Source organism: Mesoplodon bidens (genome assembly GCF_964165515.1).
Source record: "Mesoplodon bidens genome assembly, chromosome: 13".
In the NCBI taxonomy this organism is placed as follows: domain Eukaryota; kingdom Metazoa; phylum Chordata; class Mammalia; order Artiodactyla; family Ziphiidae; genus Mesoplodon; species Mesoplodon bidens.
In genome coordinates, this window is record NC_138169.1 from 69,528,670 (window position 1) to 69,544,697 (window position 16,028).

The window sequence follows — 16,028 nt, forward strand, 5'->3', positions numbered from 1 at the left end:
GAATACTTACTTACTGAATGCTGTCAGAAGATCTCATACAACCAAAGCTGCAAGAAGAATCACCACATAATTGGGTAGGATGAAAGGCGGGGGGAAAAGGAATTGAGATGGGACCTGCATGTCTGGCAGGGAGTTATGAAAGAGGAAATGTTCCCTCACCCGGGGAACCTCCTTCTCTGGCTGGGAGGTCAGCAGGGACAGATAAGTAGCCTCAGAGGAAAGTGCAGCAACTGGCTTGCAGCAGGCAGCACAGACAGTCCTTGCCACCTCACTGCACTTTTCAGCGTGAGACGCATGTCTGCTGCTGTGCACAGTGCCTGGGTTCTGAAACTCAAACTTGAGCAGACAGACCTAGAGAGAGGACTTGGTTTAGCTGCACAGAGACAGCCTGAAGGCCCTGGAGTGTGGTCGAGGCCACAACTGGGAATGTGCACAGGATGGAGGCTGGGTCTGCCATAGGAGGCCCATTGTCAACATGTGCCCAAAGGGAGGTTGTGGGCCCACCATAGCAGTCTCATCTCAGTGTGCTCACAGTGGGCACTGCTACGAGCTCTGGGAATGCACAAGCGGGTTGCAACACGTGGATGTGGGGCAGAAATCTGAGCCAATTCCTGGTGGTCCCACAGTGGGTGCTGGTATGTGACTTCAGCAAGTTCACACCAGCAGCTTTGTGAGTGCAGTGCCTGGGGGACATTCGAGCTGAATACTGGCGTTCCCACAACAGAGACTGATCCAAGGGCAGTGCCTATAACAGTGTACTTTGTGGGTGCCCACCATAGGTGGCAGGCAACGTCACAGAGTGCATGTCCTGGTGGACAGCTCCTGGGGAGGAATATGCAGCAACTCCTTCCCAGTGGGAGGGCTCTAGTGCCGCCTACTCACACCACAGCTTAAAACTGGATCTGGGGGCTTCCAGTCCAACAACTGGGGAGCAGACCCTGCCCCTGAAAGGGCTGTGACAACTATGGAACAAAGAGGAGGCCTCACCCCCCATCCACTGAAGGCTCTGGTCACAACACCACCAAACACACCCTTTATCAGAACAAGGGCCACAACCTGAGGAAAGAGGTGGCAAGCATCCGTACCAAAAAATGGCCCTCTTGCACCAAAAATATTGGACTCACCCAGGGTCACTCCCACATAAAAACAGCCCTTCAAAGGTTTCTCCTAAATTCATAGAGTTAGGGAAATATAAGTAAAATGAAAAAGCAGAGGTACCACTCCCAATTAAAAAACAAGAGAAATCCCATTTGTTTTAAATACCTCTCCAGTCTACCAGACTCTGAGTTCAAAAAGGAGGTAATAAAAATACTGAAGGAGTTAAGGAAGACTATCAATGGAAACGCAGATCACTGTAAAGAGGAGCGATTCAAAATTAGACAACTCAATTGCCAAGATGAAAACCAAGTAACAGGTAATAAAATAGCAAACTAATGCAGAAGAATGATCTTGAAGACAGAATAACAGAAATTACACAACCAGAACAGCAGACAGAAAGACAAATGAAAAACAAAGCAACACATGAGATGTATGGGATAATATAAAGTGTGCCAATCTATGCATAATAGGGATCCCAGAAGGAAAAAGATACCCAGGTACAGTAAGAACAGAGGGTCCCAAACAAGATGAACCTGACCAGACCCACAATAAGACATATTATAATTGAAATGGCAAAAGTTAAATGAGAATTCTAAAGGCAGCAAGAGAAAAACAAATAGTTACAAGTGAACCCCCCCCCATAAGGATATCATCTGATTTATCCACAGAAACTTTATAGGCCAGAAAGGAGTGGCAAGATATATTCAGAGTCCTGAATGGGAAAAACCTGCAACCTAGGATACTCTAGCCAGCAAAATTAGCATTTAGAATGGAAGGAGAGAGAAAGAATTTCTCAGACAAGCAAAAACCAAAAGAATACGTCAGTGCTGAACCTACTCTAAAAGAGATATTGAAAGGTGTTCTCTAAATAGAAAAGAAGCAAGAATCTATAAGAAAGGGAAAAAATCACAATAGGAAAAACAAATACATAAAAGTATTGTAGATCACTTAAATAAGCCAGTACATATATTTTTTAAAAATCAAAAGAAACATTTCTGTGAAAGTGATTTTAACTACACAATGAACAGCAAAAGGATAAACATGAAGATGTAAAATAGGAAATCAAAATTACAAAGTGTCGGGGAGGGGAGTAAGAAAATATAAGTTTTTAGACTGTGTTTGAGCTTATATGACTACCAGTCTCAAGTAAGTAGATATAGTAATGGGTTAACATACTTGCAATCCAGCGTACCCACAAATCAAAAACATATAACAGATTCACAAAACTGAAAAGAACTGAAGCATAATACAAAAGAAAACCATCAAACTACAAAAGGAAAAACCAAAAGATAAAGAACAAAGAAATACAAAATCAACTGGTAAACAAGGTTTAAAGTGGCAATAAATACATACCTATAAATAATTACCTTAAATGTCAATAGACTAAATGCTCTGATCACAGGACAGAGTGGCATATTGGACAACAAAACAAGAACCTACAATATGCTGCCTACAAGAGACCCACTTTAGGGTGGAGGACACACCTATATTGAAAGTGAGGGGAGTGAAAAAGATATTTCATTCAAATAGAAGTGACAAGAAACCAGGGGTAGCAGTACTCATAACAGACAACAGACTTTAAAACAAAGTCCATGGGCTTCCCTGGTGGCTCAGTGGTTGGGGGTCCGCCTGCTGATGCAGGGGACATGGGTTCATGCCCTGGTCCGGGAGGATCCCACATGCCACGGAGTGGCTGGGCCCGTGAGCCATGGCCACTGGGCCTGTGCGTCCGGAGCCTGTGCTCCGCAACGGGAGAGGCCACAACAGTGAGAGGCCCGTGTACCGCAAAAAAAAAAAAGTAAAAATATAGTTACCATATGATCCAGTGATTCCCACTCCTGGGCATATATCTGGAGAAAACTCTAATTCGAAAAGATACATGCACCCCAATGTTCACTATTTATAATAGCCAAGACATGGAAGCAAGTGTCCATCAACAGAGCACTAGATAAAGAAGATGTGATATATATATACATATATATATATATATACACATATATATATACACACAAAATATTACTCAGCCATAGAAAAGAATGAAATGATGACATTTGCAGCAACATGGATGGACTTAGAGATTATCATACTAAGTGAAGTAAGTCAGACCAAGATAAATATCACATGATATCACTTACATGTGAAATCTAAAAAATGATACACGTGAACATATTTACAAACCAGAAACAGACACACAGACATAGAAAACAAACTTATGGTTACCAGAGTAGAAAGGGATGGAGGGGCGGGATAAATTAGGAGTTTGGGATTAGCGGATACAAACTACTATATATAAAATAACCAACAAGCACCTACCATAGGGACACACAGGGAACAGGGAACTGTATTCAGTATCTTGTAATAACCTATAGTGGAGAAGAATCTGAAAAAGAATATATATACCTGAATCACTTTGCTGTACACCTGAAACTAACACAGCATTGTAAATCAACTATGCTTCAATTTTAAAAAAACCTAAAATTTAAAATTCAATAACAATTAGATTTCACCATACACCATCAAGGAAATCAAAGTCAAAATTATGACAAAACATATAAAAGATATATACATAAAATGTTGTTGAAATGTAGCTGCTCTGTTCTACTAAATGTAGGGAAGGAAGAGGTGACTCACAGAATGTGACCTATAGGAGGAACAACTTTCCATGGCAATAAAGCTACGTTCAGCTGTCATCAGAATATTGTGAACATTCTCGAAGGGATTATAAACAGAATTCAGAAAATGAAATTCCAAGTGGGACTTCAACAGATACATTCTCAACGTTCACCAGTACTGTATGAAAAGTTCTCGTTAAACTTTGTGCTTTCCCTTAGGTGATCATCTGTATGATTAAGGTGAATTACACAAGGTGGAGTATGTCAAGGGCCATTTTATAGCATCATTCTGCCAGGGGTTTTAAATGCCTGCCTTTGTATTTGGGGTTACAACTAAGTTGGCTCTAGGAACACTGTGTTTATAGTCAGAGGCAGACTTACTATATAAATGATTTCTTCAGATCTAATGAAAACCAGCTGGCATTACATTCTCTGGAAGAATGAAGGTTTGCCTATTGTTCAAAGAGAAAAAACTGAGAGTGAAAATTGATCATGTAAGACAAACCCAAAATCACTTGTGGCGCAGCAATGAGCACCAAACGTATGTGTATAGGACTTTGCTGTTTAATTTTAAACATGTTTTCGTTTTATAGCATAGTATTAGAACTACAAGTTTATAAAGGTTCTGCCAAGTGTTATGTTTGTATAAATTTAAACAACATTGTAATAAAAGTCATTTAAATTAATGCTGAAGTTCATTGTTTCCCCCTTAAATTCAAACATAATTTAACTACGAGAAAGTGTAATACAATAAATAGTTTCTACCCTCAGGTTACTTATAGTCTTGAACTAGATTTCATATTCTTTTACATTGCTTCTTTGAAAACCTCCTTTAAATTGGATAGACTAGATCAAAATATCAATGATAAAACCTTAATTTGCTCAGTTGCAAATCCTTGCTGTCTGCCCTTTTGAAATGTGTGAACTTAAGCAAGTTACTCCATTTCTCTTCATTTTAGCATCCTCATATATGAACTGGAGATAGAATACTTAGCAGGCTTGTTTTGGCAATTAAATATTAATAATAGCTTAGCTCTCTTTGAACAAGTTACAGGAAAGCAGCCACTTTAATCTTATCAATCCTCACAAATTATTATTTCTATTTTATAGATGAAGAAACAGGCAAGAGAAATTAGTTGAACAAGGAATTACATATGTAGTACATAGTTAGGCTTTATAGCATCTGAATTCAGATTGGGTTGGTAAGTAGCAAATTCTTCTGCACTATGTTATTTTGCCTAAAGTGAACTAAAATGCTTAGCATAAGTCTAGAGCTTAGTAGGAACTCCATAAATATTCCTTCCTTAAGAAAATGATTCTTGTTTCTCCTGTCTCTACATCTCTTCTCATATGAGTTACCAAAAACCTCAGATCACCCTCTAGTGATAAATGATTCTAACTGCAGACTTTGAGCCTTGGTTAAGAAAAAGAGTGAAAGAATATAAATATGAAGGAATTAAATGCTAGGCCACGGTATGAGAAAATGTGCTTTTGTTGGGATTTAGCATTTAGCAAATTGCTAGCCTCCTAGATTGTTTGCATTCTTTCTTTCCCAGTAAGCAAATACCCCTTATTTCTCTGATAGTAGAATAACTTTTGAGTTTTATTAACTAGAATTATGTTTTTGAAAGTATGGGCAAAATAACTTTTTTCCCCAAAATATATAGTACGCCATTGGGATCATTAGAACTTAAATATCATCACTGATGATAGAAGAGAACTGAGGCAAACTTCTTTTGATGACTTCAGTGCCTTCTATGCTGAGGTCTTGGTTATAGTAGTAAGAATGACAAAAGTCCTTAGGTATGTGAGGTATACTAGCTGATTCGATATGCCTTTATAGAATTTTTGTTTTAGACTATAGGGACAAAGTTATATTCCTGCTATAATCTAAGCAGAATTTACAAGGCAAATTTTAGACCCAAAAAGAAAAGGTAGCCATTGTTTATAGCAGACTGAAATATCATTTGGGAGAAACTCAGCAGTTACTCAAATGATTTTCATGAGGATTAGAATGTATTTCATTGAGAGAAACTAATACTCATCAGGACAGAATCATATCTTTTTTCTTTTCCAAAAGAAAATCAATAATGATATTCAATCAGGTTAGCCATAAAGGACTGTTTTGTACCGTAACATCTAACACTCATTTCCAGATCACAGCAACCATCTCTTTTACCTGCACAAATATTCCTTGACACTCACAGTTTATGGCTTATATAGGTGGTTTAGCACAGGGCTTTCTGGCTCAAAGCTGAGGCTGGCCCCAGATGAACTGGGCTGACACTTAGAAGGTGTGATGAACAGTCTGCAACTCCCAGGCAACCTTTCACAGGGAGATTTGAAATCCACTTGAAATTACATATGACTGGTGGAGCTTCATCTGGAGAGGCCTAATTGGGGTTGTTTTCGATTCAGTAGAAATAAAGTGAGCCTGTTCATTGTGTCAGAATCCATCTCTAGACTACAGAATGAACAATAACCTAAAATCAATGCCAACCTACTGGATTCGGCTTACATGCTTGAGAGTTTGTTCCAGGGTGTTTTATACAGTACTTTCATCACACTGTGTTTTCTTTTTAGGGCCTGCTCTTCCCAAGACTCATGTCAAAACAGCCTCTCTTGGGTTGGCTGGAAAGGCAAGATCTCCTTTGCTTCCTGTATCTGTGCCAACAGCCCCTGAAGTGTCTGAGGAGAGCCACAAACCAACAGAGGATCCAGCCAATGTAAGACCATCCTTGAAATTCGTGCCCCATTAAGGGAAGCACTGCTGTGCAACGCAGTCTAAGCCAACCAGCACTCCCTGTTAACCCCAAGCCCTTGCTGTTCTTATTGTTTGTTTAGTTCTGTTTTCCTGCACTTATATATGAAGAGAAGAAACTTTAGGGAAAAATATTATATCAGGGATTTAGTTATACTAAAAACTCGTTGGTACTTTTAAGTACCAATCTTGTAAATACAAGCAGATAGCAACAGAATGAGTGACTTTACATACATATATGTATATATATACACACACACACACATTTTCAGCAATGAGATGAAATACCTTGGCATACCTGGAAATATAACTATATAATTATTCTTTAAAATAAAAAATAGTAATAAAGCTATACTCTGAGGAGCTTTCTGAAGTTATCATACATGTCACTTATCAAATCATAAAATAGCCTAGAAATACAGAATTGAGAAGAGGAAAACACAAAATGAAGAAATGAAGGAAGGAATTTAGGAAGAAAATTTAGTTATTTAATGAGAGAAAAGTTTGCCAACTAAGGGAGGCAGCTAAAAAGTGATCAAATTAGAAAACCCTGAAAAAATCAATGGGGACCAAAAAAAAATCGAAATTTTGAGAAAGCAAACAATTCCCCCAACAATGCATTTTGAGGGAGATTTAAAAAGATGTTGCCTGAAGGCAGCGATTTAGAAAACTCTGGAGTGTTTCTGAATATAATTCAAGAGAAAACATTTAAAAGAAGGCTAAGGTACTAACACATATGATACCTTGAAAAATTAGAGGACTGGAAGGGGGAAAAAAGATGCAAAAAAAAAAACCAGATTAGAATCATCTCATTTGAATTAACAGTAAATTTTTTCTTGATTTTATTGTTTTCAGTACTATAAATAATAAAATATTTTAACACTTGGAGATCAGACAGTCTGGATATGTGTATGTGTGTGAATGTTTGCAGAAGTATGTTATATAATTAACATACTTTCATACTTAAAAGATTCAAATTTACAAGAATCTAACACACTGCTCTGTCAGGATATAGCTGTTTACGTATTGCAATAGTTTAGTGTCACACTTGTTAGCCATATCTTAATCCAGATCAAATCCTAAATTTATATATCTCATCTCATAAGGAATCATGTCAGGTGGCCCAGCTTTTGCACTTAAGATTGACTCTAAGGGACTTCCCTGGTGGTCCAGTGGTAAAGAATCTGCCTTACAATGCGGGGAATGTGGGTTCGATCCCTGGTCAGGGAACTAAGGTCCTGCATGCCACGGGGCAACTAAGCCTGCGCGCCACAACTACTGAGCACACGTGCCTCAACTAGAAAGCCTGTGCGCTGCAAACTACAGAACCCATGCACTCTGGAACCTGTGCACCACAACTAGAGAAGAGAAAACCTGGACTCCACAACTAGAGAGAAGCCCATGCACTGCAACCCCACATACTGCAAATAAGACCCAATGCAGCCAAAAAAATTAAAATAAAACTGTTTTAAAAGTTTGATTAAAAAAATATAGTGACTCCAAGGGGTGACAGCCAAAAGTATAATGTGAACAGCAGTAAGATTATATAATATGTTAAAGGAAATATAGAAATGGGACAAATAACCTAGATCATCACTATCCTATAAAAATATAATGTGAATCACATGTGTAGTTTAAAACTTTCTAGGAGCCACATGAAAAGATGTAAAAATAAACAGGTGAGATTACTTTCAATGATATATTTTATCTAACCCAATACTTCCAAAATATTATCATTTCAACATGCCATAAATATAAAAACTTATCATTAAGATATTTTACTTTTTTTGTACTAAGTGCTCAGAATATGATGTGTATTTCATGTGTACAATGCATCTCTGTTTAGGCTATCCACATTTCAAAGATCCAATAGCTACTACATGTGGCTTGAGGTTGCTGTATTGGACAAGATCTAAATAATTTGAGAAAACAACACAGATAACTATGACATCATTTTGGGAAAGGAGTTATCAAATTAATCAGTTCCCTTCAGCATTCCTCCTCATACATAGGTCAGTCTTTTGGGCCAAATTGGCTACATCTTTCCATCCCTGTTAAACTCTGAAGATTACACATTACATGACCAAGTCATTCACTGGCAGGTTGAGATTCCTATAAGAAGGTACCATTTCTAACCTGTTTAATACCACAAGTTGTTTGTTCAGTGGCTGGAGTGGCTTTGTGCATATCTTCTCCACCAGTGTTCTCATGGCATCCAGGGTGTTTATTTGGCAGGACTGACAAATACATTCTGACCATAGTACTGAGTAATGCTTCCTGGCCTTCACAGAGCAAAACATCCTGCCTCAGGCCTCAATTTGGTTCAATAATTTCAATAAGTTCATCAAATGAATGAGCTAACCAAGAATAATCAGGTAGAGTCGGTATGTATAAGTCAAAACAAAGGGTATTTCGAGAAGGAAAAGATACTAACATTTATTGAGCACTTACCACTCGCCAAACTGACCTGGTGAATCCTCCCAGGTACCCAGTGAGGTAAGCTTGCTATTCCCATTTGACAAATAAGGAGACAGACTCAAAAGTCAAGTCTATAGAAGAACTGGGATTCAAATCAACACCACAGCCTTGTTTTCCCCACAGGCTGACCATCAAAATTAGCTGGGAAGCTTTATAAAAGGAAGAGATTCTAACCTTTCCTTGACCTACTGAATCCAAATCCCCGAGGCTAGTGACCCCCCGGGGGTCTGTGCTCACTAATAGCGAGGCTTTTGTGTGTGTGTGTGTGGTTCGCGGGCCTCTCACTGTTGTGGCCCCTCCCGCTGTGGAGCACAGGCTCCGGACGCGCAGGCTCAGCGGCCCTGGCTCACGGGCCCAGCCGCTCCGCGGCATGTGGGATCTTCCCGGACCAGGGCACGAACCCGTGTCGCCTGCATCAGCAGGCAGACTCCCAACCACTGTGCCACCAGGGAAGCCCAGCGAGGTATTATTAATGGCACGATTCTAGTGGCTCACAGTAAGGGAGAGTTACAAACAATATGGTCACTAAGATTCTGAAGTTCAGGCTTTCCATTTTATCCACCAATTAAACCATGTCATAAGGTCACCTTTACAACCACGCACAGAGCCAGTTCTGGTTTGGGGTGAGAATTCTGTTTTCACACACAAACTAAGGTCATAATCCTCAGACTTTTCACTGGTCAGGTCAAGTTCCCACACATAAAAAAGTGCCTATGTGGTGTTACAAAGAAAGGAAACCTGGTGATGTAAATTCTGTTCACATCCTAATGGAAAGGAAAAGGAACATATTGACTAGGTACCATGTGCTGAACACTGATAACCACTAAACATGTCCCAGGATGCTGAGAATAGCCTATGAAATAGATATCACCATCATCATTTTACATCTGAGAACTACACATCAGAGAGGTTTACTAACTTGTCCAAGATCACACAGTTTGGTAGAACTTGATTTGAAACAAGATTTTTTCCGACACTAAAGCCTTTGCCTCATCACAAGGATGAAGTCAGTGAAATAGCAGACAATCATTCATCACTGCCTCTTTTATTACCAGCATCTTCATTCAATGATGATATGCTGAGTCCACAGCCCCTGACTATGGGCCACCGTGCCATGCATGAGAATACGGTGAATCAATTAGACATCGCCCTGCCTTAACAAAAGGAGTGCACCAATATCCACCTGTACTAATTGTTTGTTCTCATTCTCTCTGTAGGTGTATGAACAGGATGATTTGAGCGAACAAATGGCAAGTTTGGAAGGGCTAATGAAGCAACTTAACGCTATCACAGGCTCGGCCTTTTAACACACATTGCTGAATTGATGAGGTGAATTTTCCGGGACCTTTGCAGCATTACCAATTACCCATAAACAGCACACCTGTGTCCAAGAACTCTATCCAGTGTATAGGTTAACCATCAGGACCACTGAGTTCTGGAAGATCCTGAAGCAGTTCAGAAGGAATAAGCATCCCTTCTTTCATAAGCATCAGGAGTTTCAAAATGATGACTCTGGGGTCCCTTAACAAAAGCAAAGATACATCTTCACTGCAACGTCAAAGCTGAAGCTGCTAGAATAGTCCTGGGCCTTTGCCACTGCAGTGACCACACTGTCATGACAAATGCTTGTGTTTTCCTTCATCAAGGCCTGTCATTTTCTTCTATGTGTAGGTCTAGTCTTACAAAATGCAAGTGCATTATTGAAGCCTGTACCCTGCCATGGCAAATCAGTGCAAGCCCACTATTTTATTTTCAAATTTAAAGTACAAAGAACCCATGGGAATTTTCTCACTACATAGCACCAAAGGATTGGATGTTTTTCTGACAGCACAAAAAAGTAAACAAGTAAACAAAAGGCAGCAAATGCTTACGTTTTGTAACTCAAGTCATTCTTGTACAGGTGGTGGAATTCAGCAAGTGGCTGTAAAATTCACCCATTTTAGCAAGTATTGGTAAATCCACTCTTGATTAACATTGATGTCTGGAGAACAGGAACACTTAGAAATCTGCAACTAGTGGCATCCTGCCAGCAGCCAGTCCATTTCCTAAAAGAGGATACAATATGCAATCTTTTCAGACACATGATAATTACGTGCTTAAGCTTGTAATAGGAAATTTTAATTTGGGTGGCTTTCATGCCATACCACACTGTGATGATATTTCAAAGCTTCACCAAGTCCGTCTCCCTCAGGAGTCTGGCTAGAAGGGTTCCCCCCTCCACCCCATCCCTCCCTGAGTTCCCCTTGGCAACCAGCCCTGGCCAGGTGGCTGACTCCACACATCCCATGGCCTCCTGACCCTCGTTTCTGAAACCCTCTGTGGAAATGGCAGAGTCATCATGAGGAAGGGAAGGAAAATGGAAGGCAGTTTCAAACAGTACCTTCTCTTGAGTGATGTCACTTCCACCAACAAAGTCCTCACTGACTTTCAGCAGGCCGTGTTGGTAGGTGACAACCACCAAGCTTTGTTGTCAAGGAAACCTTGACCTGCCCAGAGTCAGAGAGCAGCAGAGGGAAAGGCATCACTTTACACTTGTGACACATCCTAAACCCAGTGGATACTCTTTAAAACTGCATCTTCATTGTGACATAGAATCTTAAATTCCTACTGCCATGTTTATCTACATCTTGCAACTAGGTGAAATTAAAAAGATTTTGTGTGCACCCTTTTAGTTTTTGAATTTGCAGCTGCATTTGGAGTTAATCCATTTATGCAGCTGAATCGCCAAAAGGGCGCCAGTTTGCATATTTATCAGTTAGGCAACTTGAAAACCCAATAAGAGAGTTTCAGCTGAATTATTCCTTTCAGCTCTGCCTTTGATTTCAAGCTTGAGTAGGTCATAATTTTAAAAGAGCGTGGAAGGGATAGGATCTTTACAGCCTAATAGCTCCTTTTATTAGGTGGGTAATTATATATGAATCCCTGAATGAAATATTTTGAGCAAAATGGCACTGTAACGGAAGTAATAATTCAGATTATTTTTTTACAGTTTTATGTCGGGAAAGAAAGCTTATGTCAAAGAGAGGGCTTGCTCAAATGATTCATTAGAAAGTCCGGTCCATTTGTGAAACTGTTCCTTCAACAAGGAGTGCTTGATCAATTTACTTATATTTTCATGAAATCCTTCTGAAGAGCCATGTGATGTTATCCTAGGGGGCAGATAACTCTTATTCAACATCAAGGGTGCTTAGGCAAACAACCCTCCACTGACGTGGAACAAGGCATTTCATAACATAATATTGAGTCATACAGAAATAATCCATTAGCTCAGAAAAGAAAATGTTCATTAGACCAGCCTTATCTTCTCGAGGTCCTAGGATGGCTTTCCCTTTCTAATCCTCACAAACATGGAACAGACTCTGAAAGCATTTGACATCCAAGGAAGGTCATCCTGAGTGTCCAGTTTGGAATGAGCTAGAAATCTTGGATTTCAGGGATTAGTCACATCTTCAATCTATAGACTGTATCTGCACAATCAAGAGAACTAGCATTTTCACAACATTCTAGACTCCTCTGAAGTCAGTGACCCTAGGAAATACATTTTTTTAAAATATATGAAAATATACATTATTTGAGTTCAGTGGATGCTCTTGAAACTTTCTTCATTAAACAAAGCCAATGTTTTTTTTCAGTAGTCGACAATGCTAATAAATCTTAGCTCCATGCACTGTATATACAGTAGAATCCATTTAAATTCTCACAAGAGACTCTTGGGAGATGTACCCAATGGTTTGAATATGAAACAACTTGACTGCAACTCTGTACAACTCTGCTGCCCCTTCTCTCAGATAGTTCACGCGTGTGTACAACTGCCTGCCCAAGTTTATAGGTAACTCTTTAATTTCCCAGTCTCCTGATCTCCTGACAAGAAGAAATCTGTCTCTGAGTCTGGTTCATGACATACAGGGCTCTTTAAGCTCATAAATCTCTTTGATTCCCATAGTGATGCATGACAGCCAACCAGCAGCTCTGCCACCAGGAGTCATTTCTCCCCAAAAAAGAAGAAAATAAAACATGGCGGGGCATCCTCAGGCCTCCCCCGCACTCTGCTGAACTGTCAGGCAAGAGCCTTCTCTTGAAAAAGTTTGGTATTTTTCATTTCATACTGATAAGAAAGCTATTTTCTTTCCTCTAGAAAGTTCTGCATCTGTTAAACTCACAAAAATGCAGATAGCTCAAAATGCATAAAACATATTTGGAGGATGCTCTAGCTAAAAGTTAAATATTAGTGACTCACATTCAGTAAGAAACCAGTCATAGATACCTCTTTGTACAGCAGAGCTATAAGCTTCTAGGGTATTTAAATAGTGGAACTTTATATCTGGGCATTATAAAATGCACACACAATTGAACAAGCTGGAAAAAAAGGAAATATATCAAGCCAGGGATATAAGAGGTGAACTTATTAAGGCTTCCTGGGAGGAGTTGGATATAACATTCTTCTCTTCAAAATAAGGGTGTTTCACAATGACATGTATGTTTTTGTCCCCTACATTGGTAAGAGCTACAAAAGGAGAGCTGTCCAACATTAGTGTGTCATTCCAGACAACATTTGGAAACTGTAATGTTTGGTTGGCACTTGCTGGCTTTTCTGATCAAGAATCTAAGTACAAGTCTTTCTGGAAGCCTTCGTAGTGCTTGAAGATGGTTGCTCGTTCCTAACCACCCTTGTGATCCACCTGTCTGTTGACTTTGTTTAAAGAATCATCTTCAGGTCTCCTCCAAATGTAATAGTGTCTCATACATGACTGCTGGACTGGAATTCTAACCAAAAAAATAAAAAACCCACCTCTAAAGAGATCACCTTACCTTTTAGATAAAATTGTGTCCCAGACTCAGACTCCTTGTAGTTTCAGAATGTCCGTTTCTAGTTCATGAGAGGGAGAAAAAATAGAAAAATTCCTTACTTTTGGCTGTGTTAATAAAAAACAAAACCGTCAGAACTTTAAAATAGATGAGGAACAAGGTTGCTTTCCCTTCCTGGACCAGTTTACTTCATCTAAACGCAGATCATCCCTAAAGCCAGAGGTTTGTGTCCTAGCCTGTTTATAATCCATATACACAACAGAGAACCCCCAACATTCTAGAGCAGCAGAGCAGTCACACACACAACTCTACCATCTCTTTTTAAAATTACTTTCAAAGCAACATTTTACTCATAATAATAATAATTTGTATTTCTCTGGTAAGTTTCAGAAATCACTTTCATAGGGTACTGAAAAGCTTCTCACTTGATTCCAGCATTTCAAATTAAATCAGACTTTGGAAAAATCATAGATGGATGTTCTGTATGATATTCCATTGCATTTGAAATATGTGCTCCCATGCCTCAGTGTAACTTGCTATCCAAATACCTGCTTCCAAAATGTCCTGATTCTGAAAAGAAATGCCTGAGTAGTTCCTCGTCCGCGAGATTATACAGGCGAGCGCACACTAAGCCTGTTGCCTGGGCTCTCTGTTGCCGCTATTGCATAATGTTCACTTGGTGGAATTCTAGTTGCACTCTCTGAAGGATTTCTCCTGCTGTCAGTAGAGAGCCTTTGTACACTGTCATCCTATGATTTTTTCGTTGGTTGGAGAGCAACAGCAAAACTCTACAAGGTGTCGCAAATACAGATGCATGGGCCAAGGTATCTCAGTGTGTGCTGCAAGTGTGTTCGCAGATGCAAGAAAGGAATGTTGGGGAGGAGGAAAAATGCTGTTTTTTATTATCGAAGGGTAAACCTGACAATTCGGAACTTTGTGAATTGTCAGCTTGTTTGGGGGCTGGGTGGGTGGGTCTGGGGTGTACTTTTTATAAGTAATATTTAATTTATTATTTAGAGTGGCTTCTTTTTGGATAATTTATGATACAAAGGGAGATCTGGTTGGGAATCTAGATACGGCTGTTAAAGCTGCAGTGTTCCATATCTCAGAGGGACCACTTTGGAAAAGAATCGTCCACTGCTGAGTATGAGGATACGCCCAGGCAAAGCCTCCACTGAATCGCCGTCATCACCGCCTTCTCCCTTTTCAGGGTCATTCAAACACAATACCACCAAACCTACAATATTCTGATAGCATTTTACAGATCAATGCTACTTATTCTCTCAAAGGGCTTTGCGATTCAAACAAATTGTTAGTGTGCTAGTGGTAGGTTGATTTGGTAGAAATGGGTATACTACAGCTTTAACTAGCCTTAGTGGAAAAAGAAATTGTTTGTTGCTACAAAATGCCTTTTTTTAAAAAAAGGTATTTTGAGCCTACAAAGAGTTTCTTTAAATTGTCAGACTCTAGCATTGTTAACCAAATTAGACTAGTGATTGCAATATTTAAGTGTAAATCTTGTTCTATGAGAAAGGAAACTTGCTTACAGTTTAAAACGATGACTGTTTCTACACATGATCTTGTATACTACTACACGAGGAAAAAGGGGTTTTGTAATCACTGTAGAACAGTCTCATTCATTTTTTATAGAAATGTTATTCCAATGGTGCATTTTTTGTTTAATAAATAAAGTTTTGATACAAAGTTCTTTCTTCATGTTATTTATATTAAATGGCTGATACGACATGCACATGACCCTAACCCCTGCCTGCCTATTCTCATCCTCAGGATACATGCTGCCTTTTTGACGTGTGTATCAGAGACTGTCAGTTCCTTGGGATCCTTTTCATGCACATGCTCAGTATGCTTTCTATCCCAATAGCCAATAAATACCCATGTGTGTTGGAGGGCTGCCTCGGGCTGCCAGAACTTGCTTTGCCTACATACACAGGAGAGCTGGAAACTCCAGATCAGATCTCACCAATAGCTGGTAAATACTGCAGCCCCCATGCCCTCATTGAGACAATTCTGCAGTGTAAGCCAACTCATTTCCAGAGTCCCCCTGCAGGACTAAGCCAGAGTGACTGTGGGGAGATACTGCTCCACAATATTGCACCCTAGATACAGCACCCACGTTTGGCTTGCCTCCTTTCTATTTCCCTCTCCCCCTCTCCCCCTAGTGATTTCTCCTGGGAGCACTTCTTAATAAATCACTTTTACACAAATCTTCATGTCAAGGGCCGTTTTTAGGGATTTAACCCAAGGCAAAGACC

The 16,028-nt window shown here is 39.6% G+C and overlaps 1 protein-coding gene across 1 annotated transcript in view; it reads left to right on the forward strand.

The window, feature by feature from the left end:
- The window catches only part of DCC (DCC netrin 1 receptor), a gene marked incomplete at its 5' end in the record, with an annotated part of 1,182,001 nt that extends 1,166,542 nt beyond the window's left edge, over nt 1-15,459 (forward strand). The window contains 2 exons of the mRNA XM_081253253.1: nt 6,294-6,436; nt 10,167-15,459. Coding sequence (XP_081109379.1) covers nt 6,294-6,436; nt 10,167-10,256 — 233 coding nt within the window. The 3' untranslated portion in view covers nt 10,257-15,459. The remainder of the gene's footprint in view (nt 1-6,293; nt 6,437-10,166) is intronic.
- Between the last annotated feature and the right edge of the window lie 569 nt (nt 15,460-16,028).